We start from the raw sequence: 20,396 nt of genomic DNA, 5'->3' as shown, positions 1-20,396 counted from the left end.
GATCCCTGCAGGCTGGGGCAGCTCTGCAGGTGGGGTCTCACCTGAGCAGGGCAGAGGGACAGAATCCCCCCCAGCCCTGTCCTGCTGCCCACATTGGGGGATCAGCCCAGGGCATGGCAGGGGTTAAATCATGAACTGAGCTCTGCAGCAAGTCAGTAAGATGGAAGAGATCATCTTCTCTAACATAAAATAAATAGCTCCAGGAAACACGTCAGGCAGGTTGGTTTCACAGAGTTCAAATAGGTTTTTCCTACAACTTGATGTAACTACCTCTGGCACTGATGCACAGCAATTCCTTGTGGGCTGGGAAAAAGGAGCAGCTCTATAGGAACCAGGTATTTCAGAGCTTTTTTAACCTCAGCACTGAACTCCTCAGGCTTTATCACCAGACATTAAAACATGTATATAGGACAGCAGCTGCTCAAGATATTTAATAAATGATGTGGCCTCCTCTAATGCACCCACACAACGTGGCCAACTCATCTAAGAGAGAGCTACAGAGACAGGATGACCTCAGGAAAAAGATTTGGGGCTCCAGAAAAACCTTCACATCTTTGTAAACAGCCACAATATTCCCAGCCTAAAGAAATGTCACAATAGAACTGTAAGAAGAAGGGGGAAAAAAAAGGAGCAGGAGAGCAGAGGCAGACAGGAAAACAATTTTCCCATCTCCCTGGTGAATATCCCCAATTCCTGCATTAAATGCTCAGAGTAGCAAATCCAAGCTATTCCATTGTCTTCCACAACACAGAAATTGTCAGGCTGATCTTGAGGGTGGAATCACTGTCAGCTTTTCAGGCTTTTAAGCTGTTCTCCTGAAGAGATTTGCTCAAAGATGAGCAAAGCAAACCAGAAGATTCAGACAGGTAAGAGACACCTATCCATTGCAGGAGATCCAAATGGATCTGACAAGAAGGAAGAACATATGAAAAGCCAGGAGAAATTGGTAATTTCACGCCTAGTGAGTTTCATTGTTGCTTTTGCCAATTTCTAGGAAAAAAGGGATTGTTTAAAAGGTAGGGAGAGTCTGATGAACCAGAAATTAAATGGGCCATTTAACAAGAAATTCAAATATCTCCTCCCTCAAGTAAAAAACAAAGGTCAGGGGCTGGGGGGTGTTAATGTGCAACATAGAGATAAAGCAGGTACAAAAATTCTGAGATTTTACCTCTTCATAGAATCCCAGAATGGTTTGGGTTGGAAGGATCTTTAAGCCCATCTCATTCCATCCCCTGCCATGGGGAGGGACACCTCCCACTATCCCAGGCTGCTGCAGGTCCCATCCAACCTGACCTTGGACACTGCCATGGGTGGGGCGGCCACAGCTGCTCTGGAAAAGCTGTGCCAGGGCTTTACCACCCTCACAGAGAGGAATTTCTCCCCAGCAACCCAAATAACCCCATCCTCTGGCAGTGGGGAGCCGTTCCCCCTTGTCCTGGCACTCCTGGCTCTTGTCTGCAAGGGTACAGAGGCAAAACTCAGGCTGAGAATAGGAAGGCAGAGACAGCAAGAGCTGTGCGACAGCACCTCAAAGAAAATGGCTCCCACACTCAGGCTTGGGTTCATCAGGATCTGAGAAGGTTTTGGGACAACTGGAAGCCAGTAAAAGAACGAGGACTGAATGGATCAAAACAGCACCGTGACAGTGGCCCCTGCAATCAAAATCAAAGGTTCCTCTCACAGTGAAGAAGAGCAGAGAAAGCCAGCAGATCCAAGGAAGAGTACATCTGAGGAGGATGCATCTTTGGGGGGAAAGAAGGTGATTCATAAGAGCCTCATCTCCTCAAGAACTCCTACAGATGGGACAAGAATTAGCCATGTGAAAATCCACAGCTAGGAAAAAATATCAACACAGTGCAAGTCAGCTGGAAAGACAAAAAACAAGGGTCAGGAGTGTTTCTTCATAAATGCTGTAAGTCTAAAAGCATGATGGAAAAACCTCAAATGTCTGGTTTGCAAGTGGACAGAGCAAGTTCATTCAAGACATGGTGGAGAGTAAGGAGCCACTAGACATTAAAAAAACACAAGGAGTAAAAAATATTCAGAGGACCTAAGCTGACACCACCATTTGAGCACCTCAAGTTTTTTTGTGTCAACAATAAATCCCCTGTACATCAGAATTACAAGTTTAAACCAGAAAAGCAGAGCCTTTGGGTGCCCCAAATCCTGTACAGCCTGGCCTTGGACACTTCCAGGGATGGGGCAGACACAGCTTCCCTGTGCCACCTGTGCCAGGGCCTCACCACCCTCACAGAGAAGAATTTCATCTAAACATCTCATAACATCTCATCTGAATTAATTCCTGCCTTCACCCTGGATAGCAGTTGGAATACTGGTGTGAGCCCTGCAGTGTGATCTGACCGAGTAATCAAAGCCAGCCCATCTATACAGCAAGGCTAAATGTCCAAGAAGGAAACAAAATCTAAAATTACAAAATCTAAATTACTAAAATCACTTTTAGTGAGGCAAAAAAGGTTAGAAGCCACACGATCCATTATTGTGTTAATCAATCATGGGACAACATCTCCCAAAAAATAAAATTGTGTTTTAGCCAAGCTCAACAGAGTTTGTATATCTCCTCTCTCCCTGCCTGAAATCAGACTTGAAAAATCAGACTTTTGGTGGCCAAAGATGATGAGGTGACAGCAACAGCCTCACTTTACCCCAGAGTCAGACAGGAGGAGATGGGGAAGCGCCCTTGGTTAAAGCTGGTACCCCAAAGTCTCCTGGCCCAGCTTTCACAGAACCATTCAGCAGAGCCTGGGCAAACCAGAGCTGGCCTAAAGACAGCCTAAACTGCTGCAGGGATAATTATATTGTACAAAATGAAGCCATGTCTCAGGAGTCAGGGGCTGCTGTTCTTTTTCCCCCTTTTCCTTCTTCCTTTTGCACTGGACAGAGCACATCAACAAGGGAAAAATCAGCTGATATACTCCATTGAAAAAAGCAAGATACTACATGGCAGAATCCATCAAAGCTCTCTGGAGAGAAAAACTACAGGATAAAAGGAAAAACCCTTCATGTACATAAATAACAGGTAAAGGAGGGGGAAGAATGTATCACTGGTCCGTTCTGCAGCAGGAGGGACTCACCAAAGGATTCTGCTTTACACTGAGCTGTGCTACTAAGATGACAACATTTGCTACTCTGAATAATTCAGGATGAGAAGTAAATAAGAGCAATGACTCCAAGGAATTGCAGTAAAATCTCGTGATATGAGTGGGTGATACAATTCACAGAGCAGCACATCAGGAACAACCACCCTAAAACCAACTTCAGGAGACACGAGAGACTGAACTCAAACCAACCCTAGGAAAGCAGGACTACAGCAGAATATTCCACCAAAAACCATGGCTCCAAGATCACTAATGAACAAGCACAACACTTGTAATTACAGAGATGATAATATAGGAAAAATACCCCTAAAGTATCTCTAAAAATATAAATATATTTTTATACCATAAATATAACCCAGCACCTCTGTCAATGTCCTCTGTTGTCCTGTGCCCCACCCCTTACCTGTCTCAAGGAGGCTGGAGCAGAGCTGGCAATGACATGAGATACAAGAAGAGCCACAGAAAGTCAAAATATATGAGGACAATTCAGCCAAGAGACTACCAGGAATGGAAAAAGTATTTTCCTAAAATCATGACTATCATGAAGAGCAGTGTGAAGGTTCCTAAATTCGACACCTGGCTCAGGGAGGTCATGAACTGCTGGAGAGAGAAGAATAAAGCACTATTTCCCTGGATTAGATCTGCTGTGTTTGTGTTCTCCCCTCCCCAAGCATCTGCTCCTGGTTACCAGTGAGCAGGATACCAGGCCAGATGGATTCCTGGTCTCATCTGGTAGCACTTTTTAAGGCATTACACAGGATTTCATCTGTTAACCTGAAAATACACAGGGGTTGACTGCTTCCTAAGGGCTGGAAAAGGGAGCAGGGAAAGCAGCAAGTGGCTGTGGACCAGGATGGACTCAGGACCCTGCCCAGCTCACAGCTCCCCTCAGAGTGGAGCTCTGAACCTGCCTGAATATTTTCCACCACTGACTCTGGCACAGCAAACCAGGCCGCTGCCAACACAGAGAACTGGAACAGCGTGAAAACTCCTATGGAAGAGCAAGATAGATGGGCTGGGATGAGGCACTTCACAACAAACACTGCTATGAACTGGAGAACTCTTTAATCCAAGGAAAAAGAGAGACAGGATATGAGCTTGTTGCCATGCTGTGAGCCACCAACCTGTGTCAGCCATGAAGGATACCAGCACAAAGGAATTATCCGTGGCACGGCACAGCATCCCAGAGAGTCCTCCCCTGCCATTCCCTGCCCTGCAAATGTGTGCAGGAAAGAGAGCAACAGAGAACATGGAAAAGAGTGACTGTGCCTTGAAAATAAGGAGCCAACAGCTGGGCCAAGCTTTCCAAAAGCACCAGTGCACAGAAGAGCTGATTTATAGGAAGCAACTCTGGCATAAGTACAGGCAGGTATGTCCCAGATAAATTTATTGTGAGAATGTGGTGTGAGTTTCCAGATCTCATGTCCAGAAAACAGAACTTACACAAAACACAGCAAGGAGCCCAAACTTGTGAGGACTTTTGGCCAGCAGTTGAAAACACACAGTTATAGAATTGCAGAGGAAAGCAGAGAGATGAGACTCCTCTTCCTCAGCACCCAACATATCCTAAAGAATAAAAAATGCACCAGCCCAGTCCAGCAAAAGCGATTTCAGGGCAGGAACTGTTTCAAGAAACACTTGTATCTGAAAAAAGCCGAGGTGCTTACGCAGGGTGTGAGCATAAAGGCCTGATTTTATCAGGCCAATAGTCTAAGATTTCACTGGAGTCAGCAAGGTTTTTGCCAAAAGGCTGGAGCATCAGCGGTGCCCGGTGCCGCTACACTGGCGGCCAGACCTTCAGCATGGAAAGTGAGATCTGCCTGGCACCCCTCACCTGCATCCTCCCTCTTCCTAAGTACATCCGCGTGGGTTTTTACTAATAATGATTTTTTTTTTATTGCACACCATGATATTTAAATTCTTTTCTTATCGGGTCACACCTTGCCAGCGGTCACCTTCCCTGAACAGAACTCCTGCTGGTATTTATCATTGGCAGCACCTCCAGCTCATCCCCGGCTCCAAGAGCTCCAGTGTGAGCCCAGCTTCATGTGGAAATCACTACTGTGAGCATTCTCTACAACAGCAAGACCATGAAACCCAAACTCTCTCATCAGTAACACTCCACCACCCAGGTGGCACTTCTAAAACTTGAGCCACTGGAAAGCACTGAGGAATTTTGTAGCCTGAAATCTCTGCAAATAATTCATAATTCAAAGGCACTCTTTGTGTTTTTTGGAATGTGTCTGTGGGAAAATGCTGCTAATATTTGATAAGAGCTTCTCAATAGGAACAAAGCTCGTGATTCCCAGTTCACCCATCATCCTCTCCCAAGAGGGACTGAGTTACCAGCACAGCACAGAACCAGGGATGTGGAGATGGTTTGTCTGGGTAAATCACAGCTGAGCAGCTGAGAGAAGGAAAAGCAGATCCTGAAGAACTTGGGGAGTGGCTGCACAAGCTGACAGGCATTAGGTCACTAGTAAAAAAAAACAGTCCAGTCTGAGGTCACACCCGTGACAGTGGGACTGCAGGCAGGTCACGGTGAGCCCACAAATGAGCGAGGTAGAAAATGTCACACGAGTCAGGCACGGGAGGCAGCTCAACAGAGCTTGGACTCTGCTCAGAAGACTTCTCAAGAACAGAGAAGTCACTGTCGAGACAGGCTAAAGGGGACTGCGGGTAGCAGTGAAACATTTGGAAGGGCAGATGTCACCCTCCTGAGGCAGCAGAGGCTGCCCCATCCCTGGAGGTGTCCAAGGCCAGCCTGGCCGTGGTTTGGAGCAGCCTGGTCTGGTGAAAGGGGTCCCTACCCATGGCAAGGGCTGGAATGAGATGACCTTTGAGATCTTTCCAACCCAAACCATCCCGACTCCATTATTTGAATAAGACAACAAAGCCCAACCCTTAGAGTTCCACAGTGTGCCAAACACCGTATGGAAACACTTCCCAGACGTAGGGGGGATACACAACTTCTTCACACAAATAAGTTGCTGATACACCTCCAGCTCCACAGAGCACTGGGAACACCACCAGGGAGGAAGGTGGCACCTCCCGTTCCTCTCCGGGCAGGTCCGTGCCCGGCTCTCCCGGGACAGCCTCTCAGCTCGGGCTGCCGCCTTCCCCCGATCCAATCCCGCCGCTCCGCCCCGCCGGCAGCACCAGCCCGGCGCCCCGAGCCCGCCCCGCTCCCCTCGCCCACACCCGGCGGAGCCGCGACCCCCGCCCGCCGCCCCGCTCGGGGCTCCCTGGGGCCGCCCCACGGCGGCTCCTCCGCCCGCCCGCCCGGCCGGAGCCGCTCCCGCCGCACCGGCAGCGCCGAGCCCGGCGGAGGCTCCGCGGCGGGCGGGCCGCGAGCACCGCCCCCCGCCCGGGCTCCGCCGCCCGCGCCCCGCGGCCGTACCTGCTCCGCCGGCGCTGCGCTCCCCGGGCGGGCCGGGCCGGGCTGGGCCGGGCCGGAGCCGCCGCTGCTCTCCCCGCGCCCGCCGCAGCTCCTCCCTCACGGCACTCGACGGCCACAGCCCGACCCGGCAGCGCTCGGCGCCGGCACCGCCCCGCGCGGCTCCGCCCTATGGCCGCGCCGCGCCCGCGCCGCTTCCGGGGCACCGCCGGCCCTGGAAACCGCGTGGCGTTGCCAGGAGGAAGCGGCGGGCGGGAAGCGCGGCGGGACCGGGGCCACGGGGGCTGCGCTGCCGGCCGGGCTCAGCAGCAGCCGGGCTCAGCACCCCGCTGCGGCTCAGTATCAGCCGGGGCTCAGCACCCACTGGAGCTCAGCATCAGCCGGGGCTCTGTATCAGCCGGGGCTCATCACCCCACTGCGGCTCAGCACCCACCGGAGCTCAGCACCCGCCGGAGCTCAGCATCAACCGGGCTCAGCAGCAGCCGGGGCTCAGCAGCAGCCGGGCTCAGCACCACACTGCGGCTCAGCACCCTCGGGGTTCTGTATCAGCCGGGGCTCAGCATCAGCCAGGACTCAGCACCCTCGGCTCATCACCCACTGGAGCTCAGCATCAACCGGGCTGAGCACAGAGCTGGGCTCAGCACCCAATGGGGCTCTGCTTCCTCTGGCGCTCAGCATCAGTCAGGGCTCAGCACCCTCCAGGTCTCACTGCCAGCCTGGCTCAGCATCAGCTGGAGCTCAGTACCCTCCTGGGCTCAGCTTGGTATTCCACTGGAGCTCGCTATCTTCCGTGGCTCAGCACAAAGCTGGGCTCAGCACTCAATGGGGCTCTGCATCCTCTGGGGCTCAGCATCAGTCGGGCTCAGCACCCTCTGGAGCTCAGCTTGGTACTCCACTGGAGCTCACCATCTTCCGTGGCTCAGCACCGAGTGGAGCTCTGCATCCTCTGCGGCTCAGTACCAACCTGGCTCAGCACCCAATGGAGCTCTGCTTCCTCTGTGGCCCAGCATCAGCCAGGGCTCAGCTCAGCACCCCATTGGGGCTCAGCATCCTCCAGGCGTCAGCACCCACTGGGGTGGTCCCTTCCAACCCAAACCATTCCTTGAGTCTGTGGAAGAGGAGCAGAAACCCACTGGTGTTGTCGCCTGGATGCTGCCAAGCTGATTCTGGTGAAGAACTTGGCATTTAAACTGACATATTCATAGAATCATGGAATCACAGACTGCTTTGGGTTGGAAGGGACCTTAAAGACCATCTTATTCCCTCCCTGTCATGGGCTGTGACACCTTCCACCCAACCAGGTTGCTCATGCCTTGAAAATGGTTAAAAACACCGTGAGGAAAACCTTCCTCCCTGGTGTGCAGGCCTCCACCCTGGGGACAATCCCATTATCCAGCCACACACATAACAGCTTGCCAGCATATGGGCCCCACCAAGGATAAAGCAAAGGTTTATTTGGAAAATGTGTGCAGATGCAGAATTTAAGCATTAAAATTATTTATTTCCCCTACTACTTCATAATCCTGAGACTGAGCTTAGAAATTTTTCCCTGATGCCATAGTTAACCAGAAAACAAAGCATAGTTCTAATAAAAATGGACATTTCACTTTAGGTTTTTGCTTTCTCTTTTCAGAGATATACACACTTGCCTGACTCAGTATAGGTTTAATAAAGGCTTAATATTTCTGATTAAACCTTTTAAGTTGTCAATATCAAAAGCAGAATGTCTCAATCCAGGCACCTGAAAAGCCTGTCCTGGCAGCATCCTGTCAAACCCTACCCTGATCCTCTGCTCCAAAATGAGCTTATTTTGCTCATTCTTTGTGCTATTATCTGTGGAAAATAATAATAATGTGGATATCATAATATTGACAATACCTTTGATCAAAGGGAGAGGCATTTTTGCAATTCAGCTCCCATTTTTTTTTCTGCTCTGAACCCTCTGGGCACTCCCAAGGAGCATTTTAATTCTGAAAACTGATTTATCATCAATTTTAGTCCGAGCAGTTCTTCTGCTAAGTCCTATTAAACGTGTGGATTCTCATTAGCCCTGTGATAATCCCTTAGGACTTCATCTGAACACCAGCCTGTGAGTTGAATAAAGGGGGGGTCAAAACTGACCCAAAAATGTTTGGGGTGAGTGAGGAGCACCCCAGTGGAAGTTCCTTGCCTCCTCATCCTCAGCCCAGACAGGTGAGATTCCAGCCTGATTCCCAAGCACCTTATCATGCAGAGAAGGGAAACCTCCTGCTTTTCTTCCTGCATCTCTGGTCGGGATGGAGCAGCTCGTGGTGGGCAGGACAATCCCCCTTTGTCCCAGCAGAGGGAAGGACAATGAAGCTCCTGTTGAGCATCAGGCACAGGGAGGCACCGCCCCAGCGTGGGCAGGGGGACCCTGCAGACACAGACCTCATTTCCTTCTGAGAAACGTCCAAAGGGGAAAAAGCAAAGTTAAAGGGGAGACAAAGCTTTAAAGCGCATGTTTTGGCAGAGAGGTGAAACCAGAGGGGTACTGAGGTCTCACTTGTCTCTCTTCCCGTAGAAACAGCCCTGTAAATACTCAATCCAGAGCAGGAATTTACATGAACAGGTTTGGAATTTAGCAAAATTAGCTCTAGAAGGAGTCGAGTGTATCTCCCTTAACACAAGCAGGCAACACCTGAACTGTACAGCACAGTGTCCCCAGCAGGGAGGCTGCGCTCCAAAGATGGGAAGTCAACAATCATGGCTATAAATTGGACATGGTCTGGTAACAGAAAAAGCCTTGAAAATCAGAAAAAAATGATGAAACTCCCTCATGTGGGGATGAGATCCCCGAGATTTGGCAGTGGATTTCCCATGGTGGGGTAAGAGGTCGGCAGCCTGACAGCTGATGGCCCTGCTCCCTCCCCTCTGTCTGTGTCCCCATGGCCCAGACATCTGCTGTCCCCGCCGAGCAGCTGCCCCCCCGAGCAGGACAGCAGCGGGGGATCCTTCCTTCCTTCCTTCCAGCTAAATCCAACAGAAATGGGCTGTCTGGCCTGCTCAGGGGAGAAGGGGTCTGCAAGGAAAAGCTCAAAAATGCTCTGGAGCAGCAGCAGTTTGTGATTATCCCTGTGAGAAAAAGCCTTAGGCTATGGGGATGAGATGGGATGGTGTCTGTTCCATCACTGTCTCTTGCCCAAACAAAGATCATTTTGCCCAGAAAGGTTTAAAATTCAAAATATTAGGCCCTCGGGAATTGTTATTTCCTAAACACTTCCATCTCCTCTCCTTTGTTTGCTCACTTTGCAGCTGTCTTTGGAGCATCCAACAGCTCCTGCTGAACCACATGCCCGGCTGTGCCAGCAGTGACCCCCTGAGCTCTCATTGTGATGTGGGTACATCCAAAATCCCCTGGGGAAAGGTGTGGGTGCCCTAGCCTGGGCCACAAGGAGCTCTTGGACCTTCAGGCGTGAATAGCAGGCTCAGCTGAGGGCAGTTTATTGCTCGCAGGGCCGTGCTGTTCTCAAGGTCAGGGGTCAGATAAATCATTATTTGGGCTATTGGAAGAAAATTCCATGTGTGAGGATGGAAATAAAGCTGCTGGGGGGAGTGGGTTGCCCATCCCTGACCCTGCACACCGCTGGGTTCGAGGAAGCCACAGGGATTCAGCCGGTGACATGGAGGGTGATTTTGCTGGAGCCATTTCCTTACCTGGCAAGACAGCACAGGCTCAGGAAATGAGCAATTCCAGTCTCCCGTCCATACATTTATACATTCTCTTCACGTTTCCTAAATAAGCTGGTCCGAGGCAGGAGGAGCCTTGTCTGGTCGCTGGCACAGCCCAGCGTTTGTAGCTGAAGCTGCTGCTGACATCTATGGTCAGCCCGGGGTACTGAAAAGTGTTTGAAATTGTTTGAAAGTGTTGGAGCCACGGGCTGGACTGGGTTGGAAAATGTCTTTAAGTTCCTCTCAATCCATCCCCCTGGAACACTTTCCACTATCCCTGGGTGCTCTAAACCCCATCAAACTTGGCCTTGGCAGCCACAGCTGCTCTGGGCACCCTGTGCCAGGGCCTCACCACCCTCACAGAGAGGAATTTCTCCCCAATATCCCATCCAGCCCTGCCTTCTGGCAGTGGAAGCCATTCCTTGTGTTCTGTCCCTCTATCCCTTGTCCCCAGTCCCTCTCCAGCTCTCCTGGAGCCCCTTTAGGCACTGGAAGGGGCTGTCAATGAGTTGTGGTGCTCATATGGATTTAACCAAAATATCATTATTATAGAATAATCCCTTAAAATTACAAGAAATTACCTCAGAAATAAAAACTACTCTATAAAAATAAAAGTAATACTGACTGGATTTCCAGCTGATTGCTCCCCTTAGGAAGTTTCTCTGCACCACACCTCTTGCCCTAAAACTGTGGAAATCCTATTTCACAGGGAAAACCTGTTAGGTGCTGTAACATTACACCCAGGACAGTGATACAGACAATTTATCTGTAAATTAATTTTCAGCACTGTGCATGACCTCTCTTTACCACATTAAATTTCACTATTAATTATGTCACTGGATTGAAGCACTTCTTGAGATTGATGGAAATCCTTCAGCACAGGTGTCAGCATAGGGACAGCTCTCTTCAGCATTCTAAGGAGATTTTTATTGGAACAACAGTAGTTGGAAAAAAACCCAAAAAACACAGCCAGGCAAGCTTTTGGACATGGAAACCTCTTACAAGTCTGGTCTTAGTTCTAAATTTTATTTTGGGTTGACTGAAGCTCCTGAGCTTTATCACTCTCTCCCTTTCTAATTTTTTCCCTTATTTTCAGAAGAGCTGGGTGCTGTTCCTGTTTCCCTATAGAATCAAAGATTGGCAGCAGGGGCACAGCTGGAGATAAATCAGCTCCAGCCCCAGAGAGGGTGGGTTGAAGGTCACCCTCCTGTATTCCCATTGGGGCAGGAAAGCAGCCAAGTAAACATCTTCTCCTGCATTTTGCTCCTATTGAAAACTCAGCTTTAAGGCTGCAGGTCCTGTTGCAAACATTTGGATTTTATCTGTGCAGAGGGAGCATGTTTATTTATTTATTAGAGGCCAAAGCAGTTCAGTTGCTCCTCAGTCCCCAGTGCTGCTCTTTCCTGAGGTTCCCAGCAGGGTGGGAGGCTCCACAGAGGCCCATATTTGATGCCAGGCTCTTTCTGTGCACCTCCCATCCCTGCACAGCCTGGTGAGCTCCAGCTCCATCAGATTTTATCTGCTTCATGATGTGTGAGAGCAATCCAGCACGGGAAGGACGTGGAGCTGTTGGAGTGAGGCCAGAGGAGGCACCAGAACGTTCAGAGGATGGAGCAGCTCAGCTGGGAGGAGAGGCTGGGAGAATTGGGGCTGTTCAGCCTGGAGAGGAGAAGCTTTGGGGTGATCTGAAGGAGGCAGCAAGAAACATGGAGAGAGATTGTTTTTACAAGGGCCTGGAATGCCAGGACAAGGGGGAATGGTTTCCCACTGCCAGAGGGCAGGGTTAGATGGGATATTGGGAAAGAATTTTTCCCTGCGAGGGTGGTGAGGCTCTGGCACAGATTTTCCAGAGAAGCTGCCCTATCCCTGGAAGTGTCCAAAGCCAGGGCTTGGAGCACCCTGGGCTAGTAGAAGGTGTCCCTGCCCATGGCAGGGGATGAGCTTTGAGGTCCCTTCAAAGCCAAACCATTCTGGGATCTGTGATTCAGGTCTCCATGAGCATTGCTCTGTGGGAACCCAGAGCATCCCTCTGGCTGGCCAGGATGGCCAAGACCCTGCCAGGGGGCTCAGAAGCTCTGGAATGGAGCCCAAAACACCAGTGGGTTTGATTATCACCTGTGGAGCAAATTACCAACTTTATATGAAGATCAGCAAGCCACGACAGTTTAGGCAGAATAATAATGAAGTTATCACGGGGTGGAAAAGTAGATTTTGGGGTTTCTGGTATGGGGGTTCAGGGGGCAAGATGGAGGGAACTGGGTGTGTCCAGCCTTTCTTCTTCTTGGCCTCCATCTTCTGCTGTGATGTTGGCACTTTTGGATTGGTTTAGAGTAGAAGCTCACTGTCTAACATAGGTGATAGTTATTGGGAAGTAATTGTAAACATTGTATATGTAGTTTGTAGTATAAAGAGATAACCCCACCCCAGGGGCAGGCAGAGTGCCTGGGACTGTCCTGCTGAGCTGACCTTGGCAGGACAGGAGAAAGAATTTTATAGATAAGAAACAATAAACGACCTTGAGACCGAGAAATGAAGAGCCCTGACTCCTTCTTCAAGTGCCAGGCTGGGTAAAGAGACTTTCCAACTTTTCTCAGGGTCACTGTGACCAGCTGAGATCCCAACATTGCTCCTTGGTGAGCAGCTCCTCATCCTTCCCCTCCCAGCTGGCAGCTGCACAGCCCCGAGGGAGCAGCTGAACACAGGCGGCAGCTGAGGGCATGCAGGAGATGGGATCTGATCAGAGCCCCCAGGTGTTTGCTGCCTCCCAGGCACTTTTAGAGGAGAAATGGAACTGAGGGTACGCTGCTTTGGCAGGTCAAAGGGACAGGAAAGAGCTGCCATTAGTGCCACCTGTCACTGTGATGATGGTTTGTGTGGTGTTAGGGCAAAGAAGTCTGGCTTGTTCAGATTTTCCCCTTAAATTTACATAATCTTAAAAAAAAATTCTATTAAGGAGTAATCAATTGCTGCTTCTCATTCAGACTTTAATTGCTTCTCTGTGACAACTCTCCTTTTTATCAATAGACTTTTAGGAAGAGGTTTTTAGAGCATTCACTGCTTTCCCAACCTACAAGAGTTACCACTAAACTCTCCTGGTGTGCTAAATTTAAATTTTAATCACCTCCTAACTTCCCCTTCTCATTTGCTCAAAAATATCATGATAATTTCAGGGAACTTCTGAGGAAGAGCAGAAGTAGAACCCCTGACATCAAGATCTAGCACAAGGCCCCACTTGCTTTTTTCCTATGAATTTCCCCAGAAATTATGTGGCAATGTTAAAACATCCACAATAACAAGATTTATTTAGTTTTAGCCATTTATTGCCGCCTCAGCTTTCAGAGTTCTGATTCTTTAGAACAACCAGTTTGTTTTAATTAAACTTCACCTCTAATCAGAGCAAATTTCAGCTGCCCACCCACCTCTCCAGTGTCTTTCCAAATCCAGTTTCTTATTTTTGGACAAAGAAATCTTCATTAACAGCTTTTACTGCAGTAAAGACACAGCACAGGTGTGTGCTCAGATGGTTTCAGTTTATTAAAAACGAGGATCTGCTTTGCAGTAACGGAACAACCATGATCATGCAAGTCTTGCACAAACACAAGGCAGGCAGAAGATGAAAGACAAAAGCAGGAGGAACTCAAGCAAACCAAGATAAAAATTAAACCAGTGCTTTACAATGAACATTAAGTGCCAAACAGTAAAAACTAATTAATTTCTCCAGTGTTTGTGCCATCTCTCAGACTTTTAGGCTTGTACAAAAGTCGAAAGGAAGTAATAAAAAAAAGTAAAGAGCTATGCAAATGTACAAAACCCAGCTGGAGTAGGAGGAGCATTTTAACATGAAAATCGAGGTCAGGTCACATCTACTCTTCCTCCAAGCTCTCTCTCTCTTCAGCAGGATCCAGTGGCAGGGGCCGAGCTCTGAAAGGAGCATTATTTCAGAAGCATTAGCAGGAACCAGCTCTGGTTTGAAGGGCTTTTCCCAAAGCCCAATGACTTAGTTAGACCTTGAGGCATCAGGACTGACAGGGGCACCTTTATCCTGTGTTCTCTTCCCACCACCTTGTTCTTGTTCAGCACAACAAACTCCAAATTAAAGGGATGAAAGTTTCCCTGTGCTACAGCAAACATTTTCTGTTTCACCAGCAGGTGGGATGCACTTAAAAGCCTTTGTCTGCTTGTCCTGCAGGACAATTTGGGGCCAATTCTTATGGCATCTTATAGGTATTTCCAAACTCCCCCTAGCAGTTTAGAAATACCTATATCCGGTGGAAAAATGGGTGTTCCAACCCAGAATTCCCTATGGAAAACAGTAAGATAATATTTTATACTGCTGCCTTTTTAGTCAGCAGTGCAGCCTACAGTTAATCTCTGAGGCTGTGGATTCATTTCTACATTCAATTCCTGGCATGTGGAAGTTGTTAGTGCTCTCCTAAACTTCTCCAAAACTTCACTGTGCTGGCAAAGTTATGCCTGAACAGTAAGAACTTGCCTGAACTACCAGTTACTCCACCCATTTTCAGGAACCTTGATGAGGTCCCTGAAAACTTTGCCAGATTTGGTGAGAAACATCACTTCCACGAGGACACAGAGGTCAGGAGACACACTGTCAACTTGCCCCTTCAAAAATGGAGTTTCACAGAGAAAAAATAAACAGAGCTTGCTTCCCTGTGGGGGTCCCGGTTGTTGGTTTCTCTGGGTCTGGACTGAAGGCACTTGAGAGGGTAATTCATGTTTGGACTCAGGTGTTTATTATTTCTTATCACTTAAACAGTCTCACTACTGTGAGTTGGGCAGGTTTTCATTAGAGGGCACAAAATGGCCAACAATCTCTTGTTACAAGGTCTTTTAAGACTAAACTATCCAATTAAGAACTGACACCTATTTATTTTCCCTTTTAACCCAATAACTGATCCCAAAGAGCTGCAATGGGGACTTTTCTGCCCAATTACAAAATGCCACCATAACCCATGAAGAAGTACGAAGAAGAAACCCAGGATGACACCCTGTGCCCTCCATCTTGCTTCCATCCACAACACACTAAAAATCCCAAAACCTAAATTCCTCACCAAGTGACACACCTACGCTGCTCTCTATATTTCACACTTTTGTGGATTCCAGTTTATCTTGAAGTCTGGGGAACTTCCTCCATGAATGAGGGTCAGAGTCAGTGCTCCCCTGGGGGTCAGGGCACCCCAGAGCAGACACAGAAATATTCCCTGGGTTTCCACACCTCCCCTTGCCCCAATACCCACTCCAGGCCGCTGGTCCCGGGCGTGTCTCCGTCGGATGCCCGGCTCTCCTTGGATGGCAGCTGCAGGAAGTCGCTGATGCCCCTTTGCCAGGCGGGCACCGGCCTCACACACACCCGGTTCAGCCCCACGGGGCGCCGCTCACCTGCGGGGAGCGCCGGGTCAGCATGGGCAGGGCGGGAGGGGGCAAGGAAGGAAGGAGAGAGAGAGGAGGAGGAGGAGGGAAGAAACGAAGAAAGAACATAGTGTGAAAAATGCGTATTTTATGATTGGCTTTTTGCAAATATTATATGTATTATGTTAGAAAGTTATGCTGTGTTAATTTTCTTAAGTAGCGTGTTCAATATAGTTTTAGGTTATAACATAATGTTACAATAGAAACTATGCTATGAAGGTACTTTTTCAAAGAGGGGACTTGCATTGAGACAGCAGCCACAGGACACTGAAATCTTTCAGAGAAAAATAATTTATTGCTATTTTATCGAGTTCTTCCCACCTCGCTCAGCCCTGAAGATGCAGTCAGGATTCAGAGGAAGAAGCTGACACTGACCAGACAGAACCCTGTGTTTGAATGGAATTTATGCATCATATATGAGGTGTATGAATATGCAACAGGCTGTTGTTTAAGGGTTAATCCTCTGTTAACGTGTGTCCTTTCTTGGGCTTATTTCGCCCAGATAAAGGTACTCGGATCGTCTGTAACTCTTTGCTCTTATTGTCTTGTATTGTCCTAAATCGTAATTGTCCAAATTTTTATTACTCTAATTATATTACTATATTCACAACCATTTTATTACTATTAAACTTTTAAAATTTTAACAACAAGTGGTTGGCGTTTTTCACAGTAGCGAGGGAGAGAGGGAAAGAAGGACGGAAAGAAAGGAAAAAGCGATGGAGGGAAGGGAGGCAGGAGAAGGGGCCGCGCTCACCTCTCCGGCCGGGCACTGCCGGCCCCGCGCTGATGCTGCCGCTGCTGCCGGAACCCAGCGCCTTGCGGGGAGCGCGGGCGACCAACACTGCGGGGAAAGGGACAGCGAGGGTCAGCAGCGGCGCTCGGAACCCCCACAGCCCTGCCCGTTCCCACTCAGAACCCCCCTCAGCACTGCCCGTCACGTTCGGAACCCCCCTGAGCCCTGCCCTGCCCGTTCCCTTCCCGCCCCCTCAGCCCTGCCCATCCCGTTCCCTTCCCGCTCGGAACCCCCCCTGAGCCCTGCCCTGCCCGTCACGTTCGGAATCCCCCCTGAGCCCTGCCCTGCCCGTTCCCTTCCCGCCCCCTGAGCCCTGCCCGTCCCGTTCCCGCTCGGAACCCCCATAAGCCTCTCCTGCCCGGCCCGCTCGGAACCCCCTCAGCTCAGCCCTGCCCTGCCCGTTCCCGTCCCGTTCCCTTCCCGCTCAGAATCCCCCTGAGCCCGTCCCGTTCCCTTCCCACCCCTCAGCCCGTTCCATCCCCGTCCCCGTCCCGTTTCGTTCCCGCACCCTTGCGGAAGGCACGACCACGCTGATCCACCTTGGTCCGCGCCATCCCTGCCCGGCACGGCCCGGCCCCGCCCCGGCAGCGCTATTGGCCACAGCCCGCCAATGGAGCGCGGGGCCGCCCCCGTCCCGCTGCCCTTCCCGCTCTCCTCTGCCCCGGCGGGATACTGGGGAGAAATTCCTTGTGAGGGGAGCGAGGCCGTGGCTGCACGGAGCGTCTGTGGCTGCCCCGGCTCTGGAAGTGTTTAAAGCCGCGGTGAACGGGGCTTAGAATAACGTGGTCTAGCGGGAGGTGTCGCTGCCCATGGTGCGGGGTTGGAATGGAATGGAATGGGATAAGATAAGATGGGGATTTACGGTCCCGTCCAACCCAAGCCATTCCCGGTCTGAATGAACCGGTCCCGGAACGGTCGCTCCGCGTTCGCGTTCCCGGAGGGAAGGAAAAGGAAGGGGAGGGTGCCGGGCGGTGCGGCGGCGTTTCCCGTCCCCCGCGGAAGATGGCGGCGCCCAGCGCGCTCCTGGCCTGGTGCGTCCAACACCTGCGCGGGGACTTCGGGCTGGACGTGGGCGAGGACGTGGTGAGGTGAGCGGGGCCGGGGCCGGGCGGGGCCCTCGTGCCCTCTGACAGGGGCTCCTCGGAGGAAACACGGTGTGCCAGAGCAGCTGCCGGGAGTTTGCCCGGGGTTGTGGCTCGGGTGGAGACTCGGGGAGGAGAAGTGGCGGCAGGGGGTATGTGAGGTGACAGAATCACAGCTTGCTCTTAGTTGGGAGGGATCTTAAAGGTGACATCGTTCCACCTCCTGCCACGGCCTTACCACAGAGACCTGATGGAAAAGGAAAGATAAATGTCACACCTGTGCTACGAGAGCGCGGACCGTCCTCCCCCTCACCCATTTTTACCCACCCCGGCCCGCCCTAGGTACATCTTGTCCATCACGAACGAGGAGGAGATCCGGGAGTACGTTGTGGACCTTGTTCAAGGCACGGACGGGAAGAAGAGCTGGTTTGTGGAAGAGCTGCTGAGCCGGTGGAGGAAATCTGCCCAGCTGCCCTCCGAGCCCTTCCCTGCCTACCGGAAAAAGGACGGTGAGTGCTGCAGAGCGGGAAACTCCCAGATAAACCCGCTTGTTGTGCTTACAAACAATTCCATGCCACGAATCCATGTGTGGATACCATCCCATCCCTGACTGGGGGCAGTTTAAAGCTGATTTTTGTGGTAGCAGGCCCCCAGCCAGGTAATAATGAGCATTGACTTCGTGATCCAGAAGTGTGAAAAGCGCCAGTCCGTTGTTTTTAAAATTTTAAAAGTTTAACAGTAATAAAATGGTTATAAAAGTAGTAATATGATTAAAGTAATGACAATTTGGACAATTTGAATTAGGACAGTATGAGACAATAGAGACAAAGAGTTATGGACAGTCTGGGTACCTTTTCCGGGCAAAATAAGCCCAAAAAAGGACCCACCTTAAGAGAGGATTAACCCTTAAAAGCAACAGCCTGTTGCATATTCATACACCTCATACATGATGCATAAATTCCATTCAAACACACGATTCTGTCTGGGCAGTGTCAGCTTCTTCCTCCAAATCCTAGCAGCGCCTTGGAGGCAGGAAGAAGTTCATTTCTTCTGATAATGGGGCAATAAATTCTCTTTCTCTGAAAGATTTGGTGTCCTGTGGCTGCTATCTCACTGCAAGTCCTTTCTTTAAAGTATCCTACATAGCACAGTTTCTATTTTAACATTTTCTATAACCTAAAACTATATTTAACACACTACTTAATAGAATTAATGTAGCATTACTTTCTAACACAACACATATAATACTCATTTTAGTATTTGCAAAAAAAACCAATCATAAAATACACATTTTTCACAAGAAGGCATGAAAGACACTTTATTATTAGAAATCTACAGTTCTTATAGAAACAATGCTGGACCTAAGACCTGATTGGTGTCGAAGTGAAAACCTCTCACACATTTATTGGTGGCTATCAATAACACACTCTGGAGAACCATATATAGAACCATATCTATAAACAGTGGTTATAGAAGGAGAGATAATAATGGTTTGAATTCTTTTTCTCTAAGTTTCCCACAGCTTCCTAGGATTTTTCTAGCAAAGTCTGTGGCCAGAGAGCTGCTGCCACACGTTTTCAGTCATGAAGTAGAGTCCAGGGACATCTTCCTTCTGCTGGCACTTACCCAGCCTCTCTTGATTTATTTATTAGAGGCCAAAGCAGTTCAGTTGCTCCTCAGTCCCCAGTGCTGCTCTTTCCTGAGGTTCCCAGCAGGGTGGGAGGCTCCACAGAGGCCCATATTTGATGCCAGGCTCTTTCTGTGCACCTCCCATCCCTGCACAGCCTGGTGAGCTCCAGCTCCATCAGATTTTATCTGCTTCATGATGTGTGAGAGCAATCCAGCACGGGAAGGACGTGGAGCTGTTGGAGTGAGGCCAGAGGAGGCACCAGAACGTTCAGAGGATGGAGCAGCTCAGCTGGGAGGAGAGGCTGGGAGAATTGGGGTTGTTCAGCCTGGAGAGGAGAAGCTTTGGGGTGGTCTGAGTGTTGCTCCTGTGTCTGTGCTTCTCCCACTGCAGAGGCTCTGGAGGTGCTGCGGGACCAGGGCAAGAAGGGGAAGCGCAAAGGGAGGAACAGGCAGGAGACCCCGGCACAGCCCGAGCCCAGCGCTCATGGGGACGAGGTGAAAACCCCCCTGGACCTGGCCAAGGTGAGTGTGGGGCCAGGGGGGCACTGGAGAGGCTTGTTTGGGGTAAGAAGGTGTCAGACACTGGTGAAGATGTGGTTGGAAGATGTAAATGAGAGTCTAGGACATTGGGGTGCCCAGGTGGGCACTGCTCAGGACACACCTCAAATCCTGGGGTCAGTTTTGGGCCCCTCGCAAGAAAGGTAGTGAGGGGCTGGAGCATGTCCAGGGAAGGATCTGGAGCACCAGGAGCAGCTGCAGGAGCTGGGGGGCTCAGCCTGGAGAAAAGGAGGCTCAGGAGGGACCTTCTGGCTCTGCACAACTCCCTGACAGGAGGGGGCAGCTGGGTGGGGTTGGCATGTGCTCCCAGGAAACAGGGACAGGATGAGAGGAAATGGCCTCAAGCTGTGCCAGGAGAGGTTTAGGTTGGATATTAGGGAAAAAAACCATGGAAATCATGGTCAGATACTGGAATGGCCTATCTAGGACCGTGGTGGAGTCACCATCACTGGAGGGTTCAAAATCCACGTGGATGTGGCACTTGGGGAGGGAGAGAGGACGGAGAGAAGGAAAGGAGGATGAGGGAAAAGGAGGGAGAGGGAGAAAGAGGAAAGGAAGGAGAGTTATTGATGTGTCTCTGTGATCTTGGAGGGCTTTTCCAACCTAACCATTTCCATGTTTCTATGGTGTCCAGGATGGGGAGAAAGGTTGTGTCTGTAACTGGGATAAAATAATCAAGTAGCAAATATGCCAGCATGGATTTT

The 20,396-nt window shown here is 50.1% G+C and overlaps 3 protein-coding genes across 4 annotated transcripts in view; 1 reads left to right on the top strand and 2 right to left on the bottom strand.

Annotated features, from left to right (window-relative positions):
• Nucleotides 1–6,654, bottom strand: part of CSNK1G1 (casein kinase 1 gamma 1) — a 99,453-nt gene extending 92,799 nt beyond the window's left edge. The window contains exon 1 of one of the 2 annotated variants that reach the window (XM_058811026.1): nucleotides 6,517–6,654. The gene's annotated coding sequence lies outside the window, so the exon portion shown is untranslated. The remainder of the gene's footprint in view (nucleotides 1–6,516) is intronic. The other variant, XM_058811027.1, reaches the window with a different exon arrangement.
• A 7,060-nt stretch (nucleotides 6,655–13,714) lies between these two features.
• PCLAF (PCNA clamp associated factor) lies at nucleotides 13,715–17,017 on the bottom strand. Its single transcript, XM_058811452.1, has 4 exons — nucleotides 16,932–17,017; nucleotides 16,385–16,471; nucleotides 15,459–15,600; nucleotides 13,715–14,124 (listed from the first exon to the last, which is right to left on the bottom strand). The coding sequence occupies exons 1-4, from the start codon at nucleotides 16,975–16,977 to the stop codon at nucleotides 14,067–14,069; spliced, it is 333 nt and encodes a 110-aa protein (XP_058667435.1). The 5' UTR covers nucleotides 16,978–17,017; the 3' UTR covers nucleotides 13,715–14,066.
• A 121-nt stretch (nucleotides 17,018–17,138) lies between these two features.
• TRIP4 (thyroid hormone receptor interactor 4) overlaps nucleotides 17,139–20,396 on the top strand; it is a 30,601-nt gene continuing 27,343 nt past the window's right edge. The window contains exons 1-3 of the mRNA XM_058811451.1: nucleotides 17,139–17,511; nucleotides 17,848–18,014; nucleotides 19,526–19,656. Coding sequence (XP_058667434.1) covers nucleotides 17,426–17,511; nucleotides 17,848–18,014; nucleotides 19,526–19,656 — 384 coding nt within the window. The 5' untranslated portion in view covers nucleotides 17,139–17,425. The remainder of the gene's footprint in view (nucleotides 17,512–17,847; nucleotides 18,015–19,525; nucleotides 19,657–20,396) is intronic.

Source organism: Ammospiza caudacuta, chromosome 10 (assembly GCF_027887145.1).
Source record: "Ammospiza caudacuta isolate bAmmCau1 chromosome 10, bAmmCau1.pri, whole genome shotgun sequence".
Lineage (NCBI taxonomy): Eukaryota > Metazoa > Chordata > Aves > Passeriformes > Passerellidae > Ammospiza > Ammospiza caudacuta.
This window is presented reverse-complemented; position numbering and strand designations above follow the sequence as displayed.